Here is a 24,265-nt window from a genome sequence, read left to right on the forward strand (position 1 = left end):
AGTAGTTCACTAAATTAGAGTACCCTTATTTAGCTATAGCGATCAAGTTCTGCTTCATTTTAGTTGGTTAACTGAAAAACTTAACGGCAATACGGGTCTTTTTTTTTTTTTTTCTAAGGAACCTTTGCCTCCTGTCAAATGCAGAAGGTGCTCTTGCATCCACCAAAAACTTGGAATTGCTACATTTTGGAGAAGAGTGCACTTTATCCGGTTTGCCTGCTGTACAGAACTCTGTTGTGAGTAACCACACACGCCCAATGTGGCGTTTCCATGACCAAATGTGACTAATAGTATGGATGCCTTCTCTGTTTAATGATTAAGCAAGCATAGCAAAATGGAGTCACCCTGCAGAAATGTACTATATTTCTGCTTTGGTCATCCATGCTTAAAAATGTCATTTGGATAAGATGTGCACCTCCCCCAAAGAGTTCATCAAAGGAGGGCTTGAGATTGCAGGTATGGTATTGTTGCCATGGGAACAAGATGTCAATCTCAGCAGTTTTCCAGCATCACCATTTAGAGGAGCTCTGGTATCTCAAACATTTCTTGAAAGTATATACAAATTAGTGCACTTAACGGACAAGTACTTCTGCTGAATGTGTCTAGACACAGTACCCCTCCCCTCCTGAAACAAGTTCCTCAAATATTTCTACAATGCAAGTTAAGCAACTCATGAGTAAAGATCCCATTTGTACTGTCCTGGAGTCCACACATGCATCCTGTGTAAATCAGCTGGATCCTTGTTATTTTTAAGGCACTGCCTGTTATACATCTTGAGAGGTCAGCTCTTATACCCCCACTGCTCACATAGATATGAACTTGTTAAACAACTTTTTCACTTTTGCCTTTTGAACTGCTTTCTTTTCTTTCATTTTGGTAGCCACCTGGTAGAGCTACTTAATCATAACTTGCTTAGTCCTGGTAGACTAAGCATGCATTTACTCCACTCTGTGCTTTAACACATTTCTTACTTGTACCAAGAGAAGCAATAAAGTAGCTTTCAGCAAGTTGGCCTTCAACTATGGACTTAATGAAAACATACCCTTCACGTAGTATTTAATGCCCTCTTCAGAATAAGATACTGTTTCATCAGTAACACAGTGTCACAACTGCTACGGAATAGTTGTTAAATTGAACCCTTGCAGTTTCATTTTAATGAATTTGTGTCATCCTACGGTATCTTAACGACACCATTACTTTTGATGTGGGACAAAGCTGCGTACCACTTGGTTCGAACCAAGCACTCAGTGAGTTCTTTCTATAGAGTAGATGTTCATCTCCTCCTCTTTCTGTGCACACAGATTCAGAAGGCAGTTATCCAGAAACTGAATCTGATCTTATCTGTATTTTAAGCATACCAAACTGCAAAGGTTGCCCTACTAAGCACACCAAAGTACAAAGGTTGTTTTCCTGTGCCCAGGTCTTCATTACCTTGATCCTGTCCTTTGATTCCTTGTTCTTCTTATGGAGACTATATACTAGTCACCTTTTAGTCTTTTATTGCCTTATTTTCATGTAAGAGTCTGAAGTTCTCACAATGGAGACTTCTCTGCATTCTTTGCGACATTCCAAATAAGGACATGGAGATCAGCGCACACTTTCTGACTCAGTTTCCTTATTACCTGAAATATTAGTGCTGGTGGAGAATGCAGCTGCATACCAGTTTGCACCTGATCTAAACTTGCAATCCAGAGGTCTCACAGGACCTTTCTGTAGTAATCTGTGAAGCTCTGTGGAGCTCCACAGCACAGGACAGGCATAGGTTCATAGGGAACTGCTATGTTAACTGACCTTGTGAGCCATTTTAAACATAGCCAATTTCCATTTTTATGCTCAAAGTAACCTATTCCATTTCTTTATAGAATGGCCTTACCCTACCATGGTCGATAATGTTACCCCAATGAGAACAATTGAGATCCATACATGGGATGAAGCTTTTAGGAGCTGTCTCTGTCCATTAACAGTACATGGGCAGTCCTGGGGTAAATTTTCTATTTCACATCCATAAATCTAAGTTGTGTTCGAATATGGACAGAGATGAATTTTGTTTTTTGTGCATGGGGAATTTGTTCCACATCAGCGGTATCCTCTGCGCGATATACCTGTCCCTTCAAACTATTCTTTTGATGTTGCAGAAGAGATTTAGATCCCTAGACAGAGCATTTATGATGCCAGTTGACTTCTTGGTGTGCAGCACTGCATCAGTATTGGGTTGGAGGATGCCTTGTATGCCAGACACAGATCACCTCTCAGCAGTCTGTAGGCTACAGAATATAATGGCAGGGCTTAGAGTCTGTCCACATAGGACATGTTGATTAGACCTTGTATCCTTTTAGTAAGGTATCTTTGTGGGTATTCCAGTTGCTTGTGTCTGGACAGATACATGCCAAAGGGAACATTATATTCATTGATTGGCCTAATGAAGACTGAGTAAAGGGGAACAATGACATCCCTTGATCTAAGCACAATCCCTTTGTTTATTAGCTGTGCAGTACAAAATGACTTTCTTACAAAAATAGACATGTTGGTGAGAAATTAGGTCAGTGTCCACATATGTTCCCCAATCCCGAACAACTGGGTCAGCTCTTAGGGGTATATAGTCAATGTGGTAGTTCCCTGGAGTAGATGACTTCGTAAAGAATACAGTAATGGATTTTTTGGCATTTAATTTTAGTCCACGATTTTGTCACCCTCATTTATTTGGGACAAACCTGCCTGCAGGATGGCCAAGTCATTTGGGGATTCATTGACTGCTCCTAGCTTACAGTCATGTGCAGACTTAGTCAGAGCCCTTTGGTATTGGCTTTTACTTCATAAAAGTAGATGCCAAACAGGAGAGGTTCCAGCACAGATCCCTGGGGAATCCACAGGTGACCAGTCTCTCTGAGGTTACGTCACCTGTTTTGATTATCTGTGTCATGTCTGTGAGCCAGTTGGTAATCCAGCAGGTGACATAAAGATTTACTCCTAGTTTATTTAGCTTTTCTGTTATGCCTGAGTGGGGAATTATGTCAAAAGCTTTGGCCAGGTCGAGGTATGCGATGTGTACATTTTGCCTTCATGCATTGCTTTAGTGACCTTTTCAAAAAAGGGTCTTATATTAGGTTGCCAAAATGATATTCTGGTGAACACCTATTCAGTGACCATTAATCAGTGAAAATCGCTTCAGCGATTTGCTGAATTCACTACGGGCAACAAAATAGTTGCCCGAAGCTCAACGGACAACTACAGAACTTTGACCTTATCTCAGCTGTAGTGTGATCTTGGAGTTGGTGTATGTGTATATATAGATATATATATATATATATATATATATATATATATATATATATATATATATATATATATATATATATATATATATATATATATAGTTAGGGGGAATGTGGGGGTGGTGGAGCCCCCAACTCGCGTGGGTTCGAGCCAACTAAAAGTTGGTCCGTTGTACTTTGGCAACTATTTCATTTCCCTTAGTAAATTCAGTGAATTGCTGATGCACTGAATAGGTGTTCGCCGGAGTACCATTTCGGCAAACTGATATATAGACCCTTCAAAAAATTCACAAAGTTGCATTAGCATATTCTGCCATTGACAAATCCAAACTGAGAAACATTGTTTGGAAGTTGCCTATGTCCTGATTAATTCCATGATAAGTCTTTACATAGCTTTGCATATGACGCTGGTCAGACTTGTTTGTTTTTAATTGCCTGTTTCTTTGGAAGGCCTTCCCTTATGCAGAGGAATGACTGTAGCTGTTCTCCATTCACTTGGTACAAAATTTGTATAGAGGTTTGCTATTTAAGATGCATCCATGGATATTGTCAGGACCTGTCAATGCAGTATTTTTAACCTTTGATAGTACTTTTTAAGACTTGGTCTTGTGTGATAGCTGGAGGTGAGTCAATTTCAGGTATATCTTGAGGGACAGATGGAGGGGAGAGAGAGGTAAAGGTAGATTTAAATTTATCAGCTAGTGGGTTTGCTATATCAGTCTCAGTGTAGGTAACGTTGTTCACAATCAGCTCGGTGCATTGCTGTGTTCATTTGAGATTACAAACATAACAAAAAAAATGTCTTAATTGTCTATGGCTTAGGAAGATATTTTAGTTTCAAACTTGGGTCTGTAAAATCATTTGTTTATTTTGTCTATGTTTTGGCATATCACTGTAAAAACAATGGTAATAGCATTAAAACATGTTACAGCAGAAAATCTAAGTAGTCATAGGGCGATGAGAAGCATTTCAACTTAGTGTTTGGAATAATTCCTAATAGTGCGTTGAATTCCTCACTAGTGAGACCTGATAAGTAAAAGAATTGCAAGTTTATCATATGAATCCTGGGGAAGACTAGCAGCCTCCTCCAAGTAAGCTTAGCAGAAGGCAGAGGTTGGCATTACTGTCCTTGTATGTTGGTGAAGGGTAGAGGTGATTAGGTACATGCTCATCATGTTTCACTGTTGCAGTAACAACACTTGGGCGATCCCAAGTGCCAGAGTTTTTTCCCCCTCCCCGAGGCATGGTGGATAGTGTCCACCTTGATGTGGGAAAGGGTTTTTGGCCAGCACCATTTTATCAATTCTTTCTTGGATTGGAGCCCTAAGCCTCTTTTGTCTAGTACATTTTACATTCTGAAGCCAGTGATTGAGCATCTAAAGATAAACACCCTGTTGGGGAACTTCCTGTTATGTACTGCTTATACTACACTTATTTAGATGTCTTTTAGGACTAACGTTTATAGTGTAGAACACTGATCCCTCAACAGGATTCCCCCCATTCCCTTTGCTTATTCTGCTTGGGCCTGAAGCACGATGTGCTCAGTTGTGCCCAGTGAAAACAGTTTAATTCTAGAACTGTGAAGCATAGGGCCAAATCCCTTCAAAAGTTTTTAGATAAAGGAATGGTGTGCGTCTGGCTTTCACATACTGTGGTATCTGCTGGTCCTGCTGCTGATCTCCCTCTCAAGAGGAAGGAGGAGCATCAAAAGGCTTGAGATTGTCAGAGAAGAAGTGTCCCTGTAGCCCCCTCAGATGACCAAGTGCATGGCCAAGGACCCTTGTGAGACACGTCACTGGCCTTGTGGATATATGCTTGAGCTGAGTTAGCTAGGGTGTTGGATGGGTCTGGAGCTGCTAGGCAGGTACCAGATTCTGGCTCCAGGTAGCAGGGCAGAGTGGACATCCTCTGAGTAGCAACATGCCCAAGACCAGACTCAAGCCTAAAAGAAGGATGTTTACAGGCTTGCCTGCACCAATACCTTTTGGACCTTAGGACACCCTCACAAGCCTTCCCACAGGATCTTGTCAGGTTAGATGAGGATCTGATGAATTTTGAGTTCCAGGCAGCTGGGCCTTGGCTGGACCCTAGCCCAGGGAAATTTTCCTGCTAAAAGAGGGAGAGATCTTTCATCTCAGGAACACTGACTAAGAAGATGATAATCTGATTATGTGTGGACGAACTCTGTAGTCATATGCCAATTTTGAGTCAGATTTGACACTCTTGCCTGAAATTCACCTCCTGAGGAATTTGCCTTCAGAAAAACTCTCCACAAGATGAGTGGGTCTTTTAGTTGTGAAATGCTGGACTACCCTCAGTCCAAGAGCATAAGCCCTTGGCTCTTCCTCCAATAAAAGTGGTAGTAAGTAATGTAATCCAGGACTTTTCTGCTATCCAGTGATGGGTCCTGAGATCATCTACTTAGGTCCAAGGGGAGCCAAGGACAGCACCTCTAAGAATCCTTTACCCAGTGAAAAGGAAAGTAGGACCTTTTACAGATTCAGGGAAAAGAGCTATCCTAGTTACAAGAGCTTTGAACTGCTAGTTTCAGATGGTTTAATTCCAGGAATCCCTCCTGGACCAGATGGAACAGAAAATGTAGGGAATACAGGACAAGGCTGTCCAAAAAAGGGTTGTTACAACTTTGCAACACTAGTTCCCAGCTTGCTAAACACTCTTTACACTGGATTTGATGTTCTTGGAGCATCAAATTGGGCAGTAGCCTCAGGGTTGGTAATCAGGAGACATTCTATGGCTTAGAGAGCAGTCTTATCCTGACAGTGTCAAAGGTGAAATGATTTATGCCCCCTTGGGTAAGGATTTCTTTGTTGGACCAAAGGCTCACTGTATTCACAGGACTGTAGAAGAAGGCTAAGTCCATGCAAACTGTCAAAGACTTTCTGCAGGTCCCACCTCCAAGGTTCAGTAGAAGTTACTCTACCAAGTCCTGGTCCTTTCCTGCCTCCCAATGAAATACCATAGGTTCATACTAGGCTATCTGCCGTAGGGCATTTATAAGCCTAGCCAGAGTGTGTTTGGCTTTCACCACCCATTTTAAATTAATTTTGCTATGCCCCTTTTCGAGGTTAGTATACTGTGCCTCTGTCTAACAGTGACACAGAAGTGATACCCGGGGTAAACCTACGATCTCCCATCCACTCATCAAGATTCCTCTTGAAGAGTCAGTGAGTGACTCTGCCTAACCTGGACTGGGATTTTATTCCAGAGTGAAGGGAGCCTCTGGGTTATGAATCTGTCCCCTCCAGCATGTCCTATTTATTTCAGTGCTGAGGTTCAAGTCTCTCGAGCGCGTAGCTCGATGGGATTTGGATTTTCTGAGGTGCAGCATGTCCATTAATTCCGGGTTGGACATGGCTTTATACGTCAGTCACAGATCGCCTCTGAGCAGGTGGTATGCCACTGAGTAGAGTTGGAGTTTCTTTAACCGTGCAGCATATGGCATCTGTTTGAGCCCCATGATCCTCTTGGTGAGGTACTTTTGGGGTCTTTCCAGTTGCTGCAGGTGTCTGGTAAGGTACATCCCGAAAGAGGCATTGTACTCAATTATGGGCCTGATGAGGGATGAGTAAAGAGGCACGATGACCTCCCCTGATCTAGATGTGAATCCCTTCATGATTAGGTGGGCTATATAAAATGTTTTTCTAACCACTTTGGCCAAGTGGTTGTCAAATGAGAGATTGCCATCAACTTGGGTCCCCAGGTCCCTAATTACTTCTTCTGTACTTAATGGATTACCACCTATGTGGTAATTTGTGGGCACTTTGTTTTTGCCAAAGGGGATGACTATACACTTTTTGGCGTTTAGCTTGAGCCCATGGCTCTGGCACCAGTTGTCTGTTTCTATGAGGCTCTTTTGGAGGATGCTTGTGTCGGCTGGAGAGTCGATTATGGCGCCCAGTTTGCAGTCATCTGCGAACTTAGTCAGCCACAGTCCTTCCGTGTTGGCCTGTACCTCCGAGAAATATATACTGAACAAGAGAGGTCCCAGGACTGAGCCTTGTGGGACTCCACTTGTAACTGGTTTGGAGTCTGACATGGCTCCAGCAATTCTAACCATGTGGGTTCTGTCCTTGAGCCAGTTTGCAACCCATCTAGTGACATAGGGGTTTATATTTAAGCTGGTGAGCTTATCTATAATGCCTGAGTGTGGGGTATTGTATCGAAGGCTTTTGCGAGGTCCAGGTAGGCTGTGTGGACCACCTTCCCCTCGTCAATGGCCTTGGTGACTGTTTCAAAGAAATCAACCAGGTTTAAGAGGCAGGATCTGCCCTTAACAAAGCCGAACTTGGTAGGATCCAGTGCCTGTAGGTCCCCAATATCTTTATTTATGAGGTCCATGATGATCCTTTCCATAGCTTTGCAGACCAAGATAGTCAGGCTTATGGGGCTATAGTTTCCAGGATCCGTTGAGGCACCACCTTTGTGGAGAGGGACCACTGTTGCTGTACGCCACTCTTTGGGTACATATCCTGTAGTAAGGCTGAGATTGAACAGTAGTTTTATGTTTGGGTTTAGCTCTTCTTGGAGTTCATGTAGGACGCAGCCTGGGACACCATCTGGTCCCATTGATGCTGTGTTTTTTTGCTTTGGAGAGGGCAGCTCTTAGCATCTGAGATGTCAGGGGGCAGCACTCTGCTGGGATAAATATTTGCCCTTTTGGTGGGGGGGGGAGTTTGCGCTGAACCTGTCAGCTAGGATGTTGGCAGTGTCTGTGGGTTCGGTGTATTTTTTGTCATTTTGAACTAATTCTGAGCATATCTGGGAATTCCCACCCAGGTTCCTAACATAACTAAAGAAAGCCTTGTGATTATCCTTAGTGTCCTGTGCAATTTTTCTCTCGAAGCTGGCCTTAGACTATTGTATGAGTGCCCGTAGTTTTTTGCTAATACTGATCAGAGATGCCTTCCCTTTTTGGGATTTTGCTCTATCATGTAGTAGCTTCCTCCTTCTATTGTATAGTTTGTTTATGGCTGGGGTCCACCAGACAGGATGTCTGCCTTTGGAGGATTGGGTCTTGGTTTTATTTGGGATTGCATGATCCATGCATTCCTGAGGGTGTTCATAGAATGCGTTTATAAAGGATTCTGCGGTCTGGGCCGTATTTTCCACAGGCCCGGGGGCTTTGAAGGATTTCACCTTGGTTTTGAGGAGTGTGAAATTTGCTTTAGAGAAGTTTTTCACTGTGGTTTTCAGGGCAGGGGGTGGAGTCGGGATGTGAATATCCAGTGAGATTAGTTTATGGTCTGATCTTAACAGTGAGGGATACACTTCTGGTCTGGAGCATAGAGTCCCCATGTTGGTGATGATCAGGTCTAGTATGTTTTCCCCTCTTGTGGGAGTGGTAACAAGTTGTTCCATAGCATTTGAGTTTATAAATTCTAGGAACCTTTGGGCTAGGGTGTTGGAGCTAGAGTAATGCTCCCAGTCTATGTTTGGGTAGTTGAAGTCGCCCAATATAATGGTGTTTGGAGAGACCTTCATATTTTCCAGTGTTCTCAGGAAGGCCGAGTGGGGTTCCTGTGTTTGGGAGGGTGGTCTGTAGCAGGCTATAAACTGGAAGGCAGTTTTACCCACTGTTAGTTGCACATGGATAGTCTCTGATGCTTCGTGCTGTGCCACCAACCTGGAGGTGTGGGAATCTTTGACGAATATTGATACTCCAAAAGCAGAAACATCAGCTAGATGCCAAAGAAGGTGGCAAGCAGACCATAGAACCAGGCCTATTGGGTTCCAGTGCCAGGGAGTCAGCAGGGGGAAGCAATGACTATGACAAGCACCTCCCTGTCACCCTTTATCTAAATGTCACCCAACCTGCAGAGCTAGTGGTGGCCTCTTCCCTTTTCCTAAATAAAACCATCACCAAGGACTTGTGGGCCCTCACTATAGTCAGAAACTAGTACAGAATGCAATTTAATTTTCTATCAATGTTCTCAGGCATTCCTCCTGTTCCAAATGGGCAGATCAGAGAGGCACAGGCTCACATCAAGGATCTATAAAACCAACCCCTTCAAAGAAGTTAGGAACAGAGTTTTACTCCAGGCTGTTTCTGGTACAAAGAAAAGAAGAAAACTGGAGACCCATCTTAGACCTCTTTAAATTAAACTCCTGTTGGTTCCCAAGTTCAAAATGCTAACTGTACAAAGTCATCTTCCCATGATCCTTCCTTTGCAGTTATGGTCACCTTGGATTTAAAGGATGCTTACCTCTACATTCCCATAGTGAAGGAACATAGGAGATATTTTCACTTCAGTGCAGATGAGACAATTCCCAATCCCTGTGCATTGCCCTTTGGTTTGTCTGCTACTCCCAGAGTCTTCACAAAATGTCGGACACCAGTAACTGTCTCTTGCAGGACCAAAGGCCTGTAAATTTGCCCTTATTTGAAAGACTGCCTCCTGTAGGCAAGCACCGTGGAGGAACTCAACTCTTCTCTGCATATTACTATGACATTTCTTGCAGATTAGGGTTCACTCTCAAGTACAACAAGTCCAAACTCTTTCCCTCCAACAGTCTAGTGAAATTAGGGGCTTTGGATTCAGACAAAAGGCTTTCCTCCCATGGGAGAAGATCCTCTCCCTAACACACTACTTCAAATGATAATCCAAGATGAATCTGTCTCAGCCCGGGAGCTCTTCAGAGCACTGAGATGTCCTTCTATTCTCATGTTGCAGTATTCGTAATTGTAGGGAGGTTGCTGCCTGCAGCACTGGGCATCCTACCAGTGTATCAAAGTCTTAGGAGCAGGGGTACATGCTGCGTTGCTTGTCAGAGACATAAACTGAAGTTGGCAATAAAAGTGACGTACCCCCTTCAGAACTTTTCTGCCATAGTGAACTATGGACCTCTGATCACCAGCTCTAGGAATCAGTTAGTTCGTTGTTTCGGCCGTCTGATATAGATAAGTACCCCTTTGGGTTTTTTGTTTCCATATTACTGATTTTCAAATGTACATGTCCGTTAGGAAAAGGAAGTGTGCTTGTGGAAGACAAATTCCACACAAGGACACACATACGTGCTTATTCTGTTTAGGTGAAGGCCACAACCATAAGTTTTGCAATATTTTTAAATTCTTTGCACCTAAAATGCTTCTCAGCAGTCTTGGCTGCCTTAAAGCTTTATTTAGAAAATCAGAGGCTCCGGCATCTAGCATTAGGCATGGAGGTTGAGGTGGGTACCTCCGAAGAGCTGCCTCAGAAGAAAGCCAAGAAAGTTAGGCCTGATGCCCATATTGCACCTCAGGAGTCCGGTGAGACTCTCGAGGCAGATGTTAGCCCAGGATCCCATCGGACTCCTGTTTCACAGCTAGATCTGGGAACCATGGTGGAAGCTGGTTCGGCGGAAACTCAAAGAACCTTTAGACATAATAACCAAAAGTCCAGTTCCACAAACAAATGAAAAGGAGGACTTGTGTTCAGCCAGAACCAAAAGATTTTATTTAAGTAAGTTGAGCTCTTTCGTCCATAAACAGGTAACAGTACTTCATCAGAACAATTTTTAAAATAAATCCACTTCCCTTAAATACATTCCATAAAACAATTATTGACAATTGACAAAACCCTAATTAAAGTCTTAAAGGTGCATATACCCCCTTAAGTATTCAAAGAAAAGTAGTTAAAAAGTCCCTATAAAACTGCACAAAATTCACAAAAAAAAAGCTATATTTTTTCATTTTCAAAATACTGAGTATACTAATGTTTTGATTTATCTCTGGAGGCATTGAACCTCAATTGCCAACAAAGCTCACAGGCTTCTAATTTTTCTGGAACTAACCTGCCTTGGTGATCATTGATAACTTGCTGCACTACTAAAAGTTTAAAACAATGATCTTTATACTTATCAGTATGCCTACTCAGTGCATTTGTCTTAATGCCCTTAGAAATGTCAGATGTACGCTCATAAAATCTGGAGGTCTTCCCAACTTAAAAAGCAGGACAAGACAAACATTTAGCAATGTAAACCATGTGTTTAGAATAACAATTATAATTTGAGAAAAATATTAATTCTAGTATTACCTAGAATAAAAATATCTTTGGTCTCTAAAATGACAGAACATTGGTTGCACCTACCACCTTTAAAATTACCTAAAGTCATATTCGAGAGTCTACAGTTGTAAAAATGTTGGCCCCTTTCTTATATATCTTTAAAGTTTAAATCTCTCCTAAAAGTGAATCTTGGTACGTTGCCCAAAAGTTGCAGTAGGTCATTTTCTGTACTTAACAAAGACCATTTTTTCTAACTATAGAGGAAATATTATTGGTGGTCAAATTATAAGTAAATATAAAGGCAAAATGTCCTTCAACCTTATCATTAGATACTATATTTAAGCTACCAATATGTTCACCCTTACTCAAAAATAGGGGAATAAACCCCTCTTCGTCTCTTGCAACAAACTTCATTTTTCAGTCTAGTCAAAAGTGACTCAGGGTAACCCCTAGATTTAAACATTTGTAACATAAAATCAATTTCTTCGCTAAAATTGAAATCTCTGGTCCCATCCTCGCTGCTTTCACCATTTGTCCTCTAACTACTGCTCTTTGTTTCTAAATAAGAGTTTGAAAAGGTAGGTTTTGTAAAGCTTTTTGATGCTAAGGAATTTGTACTTTCATCAATAAAAATCCCAGCATCTAGGTAATGTATTTTATCACAACTGTAATGATAAGTAAACTTTAAAAATTAAACAGTGGTGTTAATATACTCTAAAAATTCTTGCATTTTATCTAATGTGACCCGCCAAATGAGGAAAACATTGTCCAGGTATCTTGTGTAATTAGAAATGCACTTGTAATATTTACTATTAAACATGCAATTAGTCCCCCAGAAAGACATAAGGTTAGCAAAAATGGGGGCGCACGATGCCCCCATAGCAACTCCACTTTTTTGTTTAAAATATTGTCCATCAAAGAAAATGAAATTATTATTAAGAATGGTCTCCATCAAGGTCACTAAAGAGGTAATCCTAGGACCTTCAAATTTATTAGAAACAAACAATTGTCTCTCTAATCGTTGCAACCCAAATTCATGAGGTATAACAATATGTAGGTTGCACACGTCAGTAGTGACAAAATACATGTTTCCTTTTAACTCTATGTTATTGAGGTTAAATAAAAATGTCCAAGAATCCTTACAAATGTAAGGAAAAACTTGTAGGACTCTCTTGAAGTGATAATCTAAAAACCTAGAGAACATCAGTGATGGGTCTGAAAGGGGGTTAAACAGAGTCTTGTGTATTTTGAGAATGCCAAAAATACTTCCAATGACAGGATATTCATTTTTCATATATGTATATTCATCAAAGGTAAGATTATCCTGCAAAACCATGTCATCCAGTAGTAGATCTAATTTTTTGTGGGCTATGTTAATCTCATTACAAGAAACCTCTTCATAGTTCCTGTCGGTTAATAAAAGATTAATAGCACACATAATCAACCTGATGTATAACTACCATGCCATTCCCTTTATTGGGTTTCATTACCCGTATATTCCTGTCATAAATGATGTCTTCAAGTAAGCACCTTTCAAAATTAGATAAATTATCATAATAATGTGGATAATTTCTTTTTAGGCATTCCCTGAAATCTAATTCGCAAACCTTGTCAAACACACACAACTTGCTATGTATGGGTGGATTAAATGTACTAGGTCTACTTAATAAATCATTGGTCAAATCATTAACTCTGCTACCATTACTAAACCACAATCATAGGTTTAATTTACTTAGAAATAGTTTAAAAATCAGTGAGCAAGTTGACAATGTTACCCTTTCTAGCAGGAACAAAAGAAAATCCTTTGGACAAGATGTCCACATGAGATTGAGAAGTAACTTTACGTGAATAATTATACAATTTAAAGTCACCCACCGTGTTCAAAACTATGGTGGGATTTGTAGCAAAAGAATTCAAAACGTTTACATCTCACAAGTTACTAAAGTTCATTTCAATAACATTGGTGTTCACCACGGACTAATAAAATGTCTCAGAATCACTGTTAAATAAATTTACGAAAGTTGAGTCACATTCAACAGTCGAAAAGGGAGTATAGTATTGTGTGGAAAAAACACATGCAGTAGTGTCCAGAGAAAAGTCATTAATGTTGAGGCAAGTTACCTGGTGAAAAAGTAACAAAATTCAATGCCTCTTGCGGGTGTTGTAAGTTGTATTCCATCTCTTGGGCCAGGCTCCTTGTGCCAGGTATCTGTTGTGCTGGTCATTGTCCTGGTAACCGTAGTTGTGAGGATGCTGAAAGGAAAAATGCTTCTGTAGGCATTGTGAACATCTCACTACAGGAGCCTCTGGTGAATATTGCTCTTGGTTCCTGTGATCTGATGCCATCTCATCTTCCACCATCGTGCTCACTTGATTGGCTACACACCTTTGGTTACTGGGTAATGATGTTTAGGATACGCCTTCCCCTTAGCATAATCATCTAAATCTCTTTTCAGCTTCTTGCATTTATGAGAAAAAACACTGTCCACGTGTGTAAAAACATGATCAAATTGCCCCTTGTGCAAATAAGTCGTTGCTTATTAAATTGATGTGCTCATCCAGTTCTATAGAAAGGTTGTCTATTTTCAGCTTGTTGTATTTAACAAGTCCAGTCCAGCTGTATCAAATAAATGCTTCAAATGTCTCATAAAATCAGTGTTATAAAATGGCTCCGTTTGGTAACCACCACAGTCTAAGACCCTTAGGAACCTGATGCAACTCAATGTTCCTTTCCAAATAACTATTCTCCAGTTGAAGTGTTTTATATTGGAACAGAGCAGCTTCAAAAACTTTAATATGTTAATGTAATGAAAGAGAAACAGCTGGCCGACCATTTGCTATTTTGGTGTCAGTATTGAAATTAAAAGTGTTAGTTTTCCAATCACCGGTGAAACTTTGAGAAGTAAAAGAAGTATTGCTACCAGTTTAAGCATTAGGTGTAGCTTGAATTAAAGGTATTCCTACACTTCCAAACTCTTGTATAGCACCACGTAGGAAAGTGAATGAATTCTGCATCTGAGCAAAATGCAGAGTTAACTGTGAACTCACTTGCTGCAATAATGTAGTTAATTTGCCATTAGACGTAGTGGCTGAACTCGCCTGACCCACAACACCTTGTCCACCTCCTTCAGAAGCACCTTTAGACATAACCAAAAGTCCAGTTCTACAAGCGAATAAATGTAAAAAAAAAAAATAAGAGGAGGACTTGTATTCAGCTAGAACCAAAAGATTTTATTGAAGTAAGTTGAGCGCTTTCGTCCATAAACAAGTAACAGGACTTCATCTGAACAATTTTTAAAATAAATCCACTTCCCTTAAATACATTCCATAAAACAATTATTGGCAATTGAAAAGACTTCTGACTAGATTGAAAAATAAAGTTTGTTGCAAGAGACAAAGAGGGGTTTATTCCCCTATTTTGAGTAAGGGTGAGCATGTTGGTAGTTTAAATATAGTATCTAATAATAACCTTATCTAATAATAACCTGTACTTGTGTTCCTTTTTTACTTGTGTGAGCTTCTGCATTCAGGGCTGACCTACTCTTCTGTTAAGGTACACTTGTCAGCCATTTCTGCCTCTCTCCCCTTGGTTCCTCCACTGGCATCCAGTTTGGAGGTAAAACTATTCTTAAGAGGAGTCCTCCATATTAGACCACCTCACTCAGCATCTCTGAAACTATGTACTTGGAAAACAGTACTGCTGGTAGCCCACACATCCACCAGGAGGGTCTCTGAAATCCAGGCTTTGATGGCTAACCCCCCTTACCTCATCTTCCATAAGGACAGGGTCTCCTTCAGGACTAACCCCTCGTTCATGCCTAAAGTGGTTAATGAACTGTCCTTAAATCAAGCCATTAACCTCCCTGTTTTTTTTCCATCAACTTTAAAATCCATCTGAAAGAACCCTACATTATTGAATGTTCATAGGCAGCTTGGGTATTACCTGGACAAAATCAAATACATTAGAAAGTCTGACCAGCTGTTTGTCTCCTTTCACCCTAGGGCCTTGGAGAAGGCAGTCTCTAAACAGACCATGTCTTCATGGATTTCTAAAGCTATCTCTGCCCGTTAATCCTTTCATGGAAAGGTTTTAACTGCCAGTGTGAAAGCACATTCTACTAGGGCAGCTGCCTCTTCAGCAGCCTTTTTCAGGGGGATGGACTATGCTTCCATACTGGAAGTGGCCCACCTGGTCCTCAGTTCCATACCTTTACCAAGCACTACAAGTTAGACTGTCTCCAGAGCCAGAACTGGGTTTGCTAGGTCACTTTTGTAGGGTCTCATAGACCAGGCCCCTCTGCCTTCCTCCCAGGTTCATACCTAAAGCGTGGGTACTCTCCCTACAGTTATGAATACTGCAACATGAAAATAGAAGGACATAGAATAGTTGTGTAAAAATTGTTTACCTTTACATAGGCGAAGCACACTTGTGCGATTGCTCATATGAGCAAATCGTAACCACGAAAAACAAAACAGCGACAGTTTTCAGTGTTTGAAAATCAGCAAATCGAAAAGCAGATTTGCTGATTTTCGAACATAAATGTCGAGTAAGAAATGTAATGCAGGGGGACAAGCCCCCTTGCACCCCCCACACCCCACCTACTTTACTAACTCCGAGATCGCACTACAGTGGGGAAAGGGACCTTTTTCTGATCCCCACTATAGTGCAATCCATCCCCAAATGCAGAATCTGCAATGAGCAAATGTCACTGTGCATTCGCTCATTGCACATTCGAACCTTTTTGCTTTTGACATTTGCAAACTTTGCAAATGTCCTTTCGAACATCTGCTGTTCGCCTGTGTGCAAAACGCACACATTAGGGTAAGCCTGTAAAAACTTACCATAACCTTAGATATCCTTCTCTTCCATGTTGCAGTATTCAGTCCCCCCCCAACCCCCTCTTGCTCTGTTTTGTCCATCTGGGGTGACTTTCCCTACTTTCTTTCCGTCCAAACAGGACACTATAACAGGCGCATACATTTATTGGGTTCCTTTGGCCTGGTGGCATATGTGGGTCTGAAAAGCTTCCTTTCCTTGCTCCCCAGGGGTTCTACTGTATGCGGCAGTCATTTCTGAAGGGGTTACATGCAGACGTCACTTTTATAGCCAGTGTCGGTTTATGGATCTGACAAGCAATGCAGCATGCACCCTTGCTCTTAAGACTTTGGTATACTGGCCAGATATCCAGTGCTGCAGACAGCAGCCTCCCTGCAGTTATGAATACTGTAACATGGAAGAGAAGGACATCTAAGGTTATGGCAAATTCTTACAAAACTATTCTTTACATGGCCTTCTGCATTCTAATTATACTCTTATCAAAGCTGCACATGAGGAAAATGCAGTGATACCTCAGAAGTGTGTGGTGTCATCACTATACCATTTGTACTTCAAGATAGCACTTCTTCCTTGCATCAAAAAAGAACTTTTGTGGTGGATAGATGCCTTCAGACTGAGCAAGGGAGTCCCGCTCACCATAAAGGCAGGGCACCAAGTGATCACCACAGGTGATGCGCATCTGGCTTCGTAATGAATGGGGGATGGTTGTACACAGAAAAGTTGCTTCCTGATCTGCCTTGCATTCAAATTATTAAAAGACATGTTACTTTAAAGGAAATGATGGTAGTCTGCAAAAGCCTTGTGGCATTCAAACAAAACTGTACACAGGCACTCTTGATAAGGGCAGACAATACCACAGTGACATGGCATGTCCGCAAATGTGGTTCCCACTCTTACTCCCTATACTGTGTGGCCATGCAACTTTAGAAAACCGCTCGGGAGTTGGGATTACACCTTTTTGTTCAGTATCTCCTGGGGATGGACAGCAATTTAACAGACCACTAAAGCAGGTCAGTATTAGATCCTCATGAATGTATTCTGAAGAAGTCTGTCTTTGGGGAAACTCAAAAATAAGTGGGGTGCACCATAGGTAGACCTTTTTACTTCAAAGGAAAGCTAATAATTTTTTTGCTTGAGCCCAAAGTCAGAGCCTGGAGGATAAGATGCTTTCTCCTCCTTTTTATGGGACAGCTCCATTTCTATATGCCTTTCCTCACATGCACCTCATTTCCAGGAGGCTCCTGAGCTGAGGATGATCTTTATAGCACCCTTCTGGCCCAGGCAGCATTGATTCCCCATTCTTTTCAGTATGGCCGAGGAAGAACAATAGCTGCTGCTTCTGCAGGTGGAACTCCTAACAGAAAAAAAGGGGGCCACCATACACCTCAGCTAGATAACACTCAAGCTGGCAAGAAAAACATGAAGAAATGGAACTGGCAGATGACTCTTTATCCACTGATGTCCTGACTACACAAAGGGCATTCAGTGGGCCTTGGGAGGGGGAAAAATCTCTATTATTCAGGTTAATTAAGGGCTTGCAAGGCAAGAAATTTCAAGTGTTCTTACTGCAGCAGCAAAGAAAAACATCTAAATTTATGGTAAATGTACAGAACTGCACTTTCACCTCCTTCTTAAACATTAGTTTATTTTGGACTCATTTTGTATGCATTAAAATACTCAGAAGTGTGCCATTGTCTGATGACAGCTATCAGCTTCCTGACATTGACAGTAAGGAAAGCTTTTATCTTGTTGACAAAGTGCCAGTTTTGCGTGAATTTTTCCCTCTATTGGGTCATGACAGTAGAATGCCACTTAACGTCTAGCTCTGCAAAACATACTTTACAATGCTCTGTCTTTCACAGAGTTGCCTAACCCACTTTTCTACACAGCTTTCTATGTAGCCATTAACACATGTTCTATATATTTCAGTCATGGCCAGTAGACTACTTCAGCCCTTACTTTCTCAACTTGGCCATATGAACTGAACTTTTTGAAGCTAGTGCTTGCAGGTGTTGGCGCCATTGTTTTGCCAACAGATGACCTCCTTGTTTTATGGATAGTCTTCGATTCTTCGCAACATTACAGCAACTAGACATTGCCAAAGCATTACTGATTTACCCAGGGGAGACAAGATGGCAACTAGACAGTACTAAAACTATTTGGCAGTTTTTGGACATTTTGATGGTGACAGAGGTTCAATTTCTTGATGGTTTTCTAATGGCAGATTCATTGTAACTTCATATTCTAATGTTTAGCAGTAAAAATTATTCAACTTGTGTTGTATTTCTTTTAACAGGCTTGTCTGTCATGTCACCAACAAATCCATCGTAATGCACCCATCTGTCCTCTTTGCAAAGCAAAAAGCCGATCTCGTAATCCCAAGAAGCCAAAGCGGAAGCAGGATGAATGAAGTGAGGATGAGGGTGTTAAAAGAACCCTCCTAACACTTTACTGGAACTTTTTTCCATGGCCAGTATTATTACATTCGAAACTAAAGTATTACTTACCCAGTGTTTTGTATTTAATGTGGTGTAAGCACAGCATCCCAAGTCCTTGAAGGAGGCATTGCTGTATCTCATGGTGTAATTCACATTCCCTCCATCCAAGGTGCTCTCGTCAGTGGAAATAACATGTTAAGTTAGTGCCTCCTGACTTGAGTTTTTCTAGCATGGATGGAAGTTGGTTGGTTACATATGTATTTAATTTTTGTATCATTAAAGCAGCTGCCCATCTAAAGAGTGGAGTCCAGATCAAAAGCCTTTTGTTAATCATATCACAGGCTATACAGTGGGTGCCTAATACAAGATGCTGTGATTACTGCGATTGTATCATATAGTAGTGCATTGTTGCAGTACAGCTGATTTTGGAAGTGTTCATTTACTAAGAAATATTCAGATTGTCCATGAAAAGTTCCATAACAATTTCATTATCATCTTAATGGCACTTTGTGTCATGAATATTTGTGGGTTACAGTCTCTAGTTGTATGTACAAGTGACTTAAATGTAATTTCACAAGGTACTGTCTTATTTTTAACACACACACGCACATATCCGTACCTTACAATTTAAGGCAGTAGAAGTGTTTTAAGGAGACGTATTATTTTTTTTTATAATAGCAGCACAAATAAGACACTTGAAGACCTGACCAACAGTGAAGTAGCTGTTTACTAAGATACTACAGTGCCTCTAATTATCTCCAATTTTCTTGTTTTTTGGGAGAAGATTTTTATTGGTGCTGTTAAACCTAAAATGTTTTTCAGATTCAGAAACTGAGTGGAATTTGTAAGTAGACTTGAAGGTTGTGATGTAAAGGCATAACTTGAAGTGTTTCTTTATTAAGATGTAATGAATGTCACTGTTAAGCAATTAAAATGCACATTTGCTGTGCTTGCATATAGTGGATGATTCTGAAAGAACATCCGCTGAATGCCTTATAACAAGGGTTGCTGTTTGTGTCGTGCCAGTTACCAGCCTAGTGTAAATTATAATGTAATTGCCATCATCATTAATGAGGCTGTTTGAAGCCTCAATGAGGTAGTAGTGTGTATAACTGAATAACGTGACATACAGCATTTTTACTTCTCTTTATGGTACAGATTGAGGTCCTTGCTGTGCACATCTTTTCAGGAAGGCCATGAAGGAATAAGGATATTACCACAACTTTGAACAAATGTTTTTTCTTTGTCATTTCCCTTGGTGGTAAACAGATTTTATGTATGTAGAACTTATCTCCGGTCTTATTCTGTATCTGTATAGACGGTTTTGTTAGTAAATTTCTTATAAGCTAGACCTAATCTACACGGTCTGTATCACTTGTGTGTTTAGGTTTCTTTGTCTTTCTTTGGTGCTCTTACTTGATAAAGGAAATGAGTACAAGTGAATATATTCGGGTATTCCCTAGGATGGCAAAATGTATAGGATGCTGCCAAAACATAATGTGTATAGTAATGCAACACATCATGGCAAACATGGGAAAAGATGATTTTATATTATCAGTGCATATCAGCATTGTGCTTAACATCTGCTTATGACGATATATGTATTCTTCCAGAAGGAGAAATGGCATTCATCAAGCTGTGCACCTTCTTTTTTAAGAAATGTCTGTTGTTGAGGTTTCTGACAAAATATGATCAACTTTCAAATGGAGGCATAGGGAGAAAAGCTAACTTAAATCTATACCAATGCAATAATTACATCAGACATGTAGAGAAAAAATCATGCAACAAGCAAAAAGTGGAATGTTTAACAGGAAAAAAATCAACGGAATATACCTGCTGAGTAGTGCTGTTGGGTTAATTTGGTGTAAGGGGACTCTAAAGATTTTTAAGTAAACCTGTTAAAAAAATCTGCTTTGTATATTAAAGTGAACTAACTTTTTAGGGCAAGACTAACCTTGTATGCTGTAATGACAGGGATTGTGCTTTTTAACTGAAAATGTGCTCTACATGCATAGTTAGTGCAAAGTCTGTGCTCATTCAGTGTGCACTGTTCTTTGCTGCCCCCATAAAACTAAAGAAAATCCAGGTTGTGTAACAATTCCTACTGCATTTTCTCCCCTTTTCTTTTCACAAGGTGCTTCCCTTCACTTAACAAAAAGTGTTACTAAAATTTGTAAATGTCCATATTGGATTGTCTTAAAATTTTGGTATGTAGTCATCAGCCTAATTGTTAAATGCGTTTATTGCCACTACTTATACTTTCTTGATGCTGATTGTACAGTTTGGTAATTCCCTCTTTATCTGTGTTCCAGGACTGAGACTGAGGGTCCATTGAGATCATCGCTCTACCCCAGTTAAAAAAAAAAAAAAAAAAAATGTTTTAAACAGCCTCTCTCCTGACCACGCTTTTGTAATGCTGCATTTTCTAGTTTTAAAACTGACTAGACCACTTATCCACTTGGACCTTTTTAAGACTTGGCCCAGGAGCACTGTGGGAAACAAACCATGGACGATAAGAAGCAATTTTAACAGCTTGTAGCCTTATTCCTCTCTGTAACTGTCAAACAGCTGCCTGATAACTTTTTTATGCTTCTGCTTTTGAGTATTTTGGTGATGCACTACTGCTAATGCATGATATTGCCACCCACTAGAGGCCCTTTGTTACAGCTCGCTTATTGCTGTTGGTGATGTAAATCATCCAAGTGATCATTACCAGAGGAATTCATAACATGATGAGGATAAAGCCGGAGACAGACGTCAGTCCCTTTTACCAGATCTTTTCCAGTAGTCTGATAGCTGTATGGCTAATGCCTGCAGTTTTACACTACCGACATAACAGGGAGCCTTGGCTGTAAGAGAAAGCAGCCAGTTTCCCAGTACTGTTCTTTTTGTCACTGAAATGAATGGTAATACCTCATCAGTTATTTCTCTAGGTGGCAATCTCACAACAGGTTGAAGAACTTATCCTTTTTTTTGTCATTTTACATTTGCAACTGGTATTATTCTGTCCTGTGTGGATTTCTCTTTTGGCACCTCCAAAGATACTTGCAAGTTTTTTATTTTGGACTTTTTGGGAAGTCGATCATATGGTCCTGACCACATGAGGTTTGACTTTCTGAAACTTTGATCTTCTGACATAGATCCAGAGACGTGTGTGTGTGTGTGTGTGTGTGTGTGTGTGTGTGTGTGTGTGTGTGTGTGTGTGTGTGTGTGTGTGTGTGCGCACACAGACGCTTGCTGGGGGAGGGGAGCAGATTCCTGACAAAGGTACTGCTTACTGTTATGGAGAGCAAATATCCCATATCTAGATAACAAGGCATAGATTTCCACTGAGCAGAGGCCTGTGTCCAAGATGTCCCTGGAGGACTGTCCATTTCATTGTCTATTTTGCATATGGACAACTCAGGCTGCTGCAAGAAAAGTTTGCATCATTGGATTCCAAAACATCAACCTTTGGTGTTTATAGATGAGTGAAAGTGGAAGAGAGCTCCTGCCTCCTCGACCTTCGTAATTTAATTCATATGAAAATGACGAGGCCTGGCTTATTCAGATCAAAGTGGATATTCCATTGGCTTTGATGGAGATTCTGGGACAGAAGTAAGTGTTTTCTTTTGCCCTTTCTTTCCCCAAACAGGTGTTCCTTTTGATGATGCCTTAAAACTCATGAAGGAATATAATTGTCCCCAGTATAAAATAAGTTAAAGCAATGACGCTATAAGAGTAATGGTGTCCAAGGCATTAGTTTTCCTTCATGTTGTTGATTCCTTTCGGAATGTTTTCTTAGAGCTGTCTGTGTAACCTTGTTCTTAGCCATCTATCTCAGAGAAGTGTGAGACGTTTTATAGGGTTTGGGAACAGTTAAGATGCTCTTCGTGTCTCACTGTTGCAGTCATTGCATTTGTGTTATCTGCTTGCAGGTAGCCCTCAGTCGGCCTGATTAACAAAATCTTGGGTCCTGCGTCGGTTGCTGTCCCTTCTTACATGACATCAGGTCATCAGGGGTACAAAACATGCAGCCGATGCCATTACATCAGTCTTTCTTGCCGTGCGGTGCCTGAAACAGAAGCAGTTCGCAAGTGCCGGTCTGCCAACTCCTGAAATTGTTTTTTGAATTTCAGAACCGAAGTCTTCAACTAAAGCTAAGTACCCCATTGGGGAAACTTTTTCTTGCTCCTTACCGATGTCAGTAAAAGTTAATAATTGCATTACTTGTGGAAAGCAAATACCTCATAAAGATTTTCATTCGTACTGTATTCCTTGCCTAGGCCCTGACCACAACGTACCTTGCTGTCAATTTTGTGCTTTATTTAATCAGCGCACTATCCATCCTCTGTATATTTTCGCCTCTAAATATATCGGTTCTCTGTTTAATTATCCAGAAATGTCGTCTGTTAGCCATCCGACTACCGGGATTCTAAAAAAATGCAAAGATAAAGACAGAGACAGGCCGCCAAGGTCCAAAACTGCCGATGACGCTTCTCCTAAGCCGCCAGTCGCTGGTACTCAGTGAGACGCTTTCGCAGCCCCTGATACCCACCACATCTGATTCACAGGCCTCTACTGAGACCCATTCGGAGTCTGGTATGACGCGAGATGCTTCAACTATGGAACCCGCAGATGGCTCTACCTTGGACGGGTCTGGAGCTGCTGTGCAGGCACCGGCTTCTGAGGGTGTATTCAGGCCTACGGACTTGCATATTAAATCACCTCCTTCTTTACTTAGCCCTAAATCTCGATCCATGTCTAAAAAACCGACGCCCAGGCCACATGCTCAGACCTCTATGCCTAAAAAAACAAATGATAAGAATGGCTGAAGATCTAATAACTCTAATCAGGGGTAGCCAACCCCCCCCCCCCCCTTATAAGAGGCCTAGGACTGAAGTTGATTATGAATCTTCTGATCAGGATTCTGTTTTTTTTCTGATTCTTCGGATGATCTGGATTTGCCCTTACCTACTTATGAAGATTCTGATGCAGAGGTCTCTATTCCCTCTGCTTCCCCTCCTGAGAATTTTTCTTTTGGGGAAACCTTATATACTCTAAGGGAGCATTTCCACTGGGAAAGCCAGGATTTTTCTGATTCAAAAAAGAGGCTTAGGGATTTCCTTCTCCTACCTCAGCATAGGCCTTTAAGCTTTTAAGCTATTCCTCATGTACTAGACATTGTTGATGCTTTTTCAGAATCTAGTTTGGCCCCTGATTCCCTGCCTCAAGCTCCCAGAAAACCTGACAGATACTACAAGGGTTCCCGACTCCCACAAGTTCCTTTTCAAAAATTCTATTGCAGATCCAGAGACTATTTCACAGGGGCCCAAGGGCATTAAGGCTTCTACTGCTAAAAATCCTACCCCTTCTGATAGAGACTCCAGGGTGCTGGATAGATTGGGTAAGAAGGTTTACACTTCTGCAACCTTGGCCATTAGGGCTTTAAACTGCCAGTTTCATATGTTAAAGTATCAGCAACATGTTATTGGACTGCTTAAACAGAAAATGATGTTGATTCCTGACTGTGTGGAAAATAAAGAATTACAGGATTTAATGCATTCTGCCGAACAAGTTGGAAAACATACTTTGCAATGTGGTTTTGATTCATTAGAGGCTTCTTGCAGGGCTGCTGTTACTGGGTCATGCTTGGCTTAAGGAGCAATCTTTGCCTGATCATGTTAAAGCTAAATTGTTGGATGCTCCTTTAAATCAGGACCACCTGTTTGGCAA

The 24,265-nt window shown here is 40.9% G+C and overlaps 1 protein-coding gene across 5 annotated transcripts in view; it reads left to right on the plus strand.

Moving 5' to 3' along the window:
* The window catches only part of ZC4H2 (zinc finger C4H2-type containing), a 517,031-nt gene extending 497,107 nt beyond the window's left edge, over positions 1 to 19,924 (plus strand). For all 5 annotated transcript variants that reach the window (XM_044057709.1, XM_044057707.1, XM_044057705.1 and 2 more), the window contains one exon: positions 18,409 to 19,924. In XM_044057709.1, coding sequence (XP_043913644.1) covers positions 18,409 to 18,522 — 114 coding nt within the window. In that variant the 3' untranslated portion in view covers positions 18,523 to 19,924. The remainder of the gene's footprint in view (positions 1 to 18,408) is intronic.
* Positions 19,925 to 24,265: the final 4,341 nt, after the last annotated feature.

Source organism: Protopterus annectens, chromosome 15.part0 (assembly GCF_019279795.1).
Source record: "Protopterus annectens isolate FY-2018-M chromosome 15.part0, PAN1.0, whole genome shotgun sequence".
Classification (NCBI taxonomy): Eukaryota; Metazoa; Chordata; order Ceratodontiformes; family Protopteridae; genus Protopterus; species Protopterus annectens.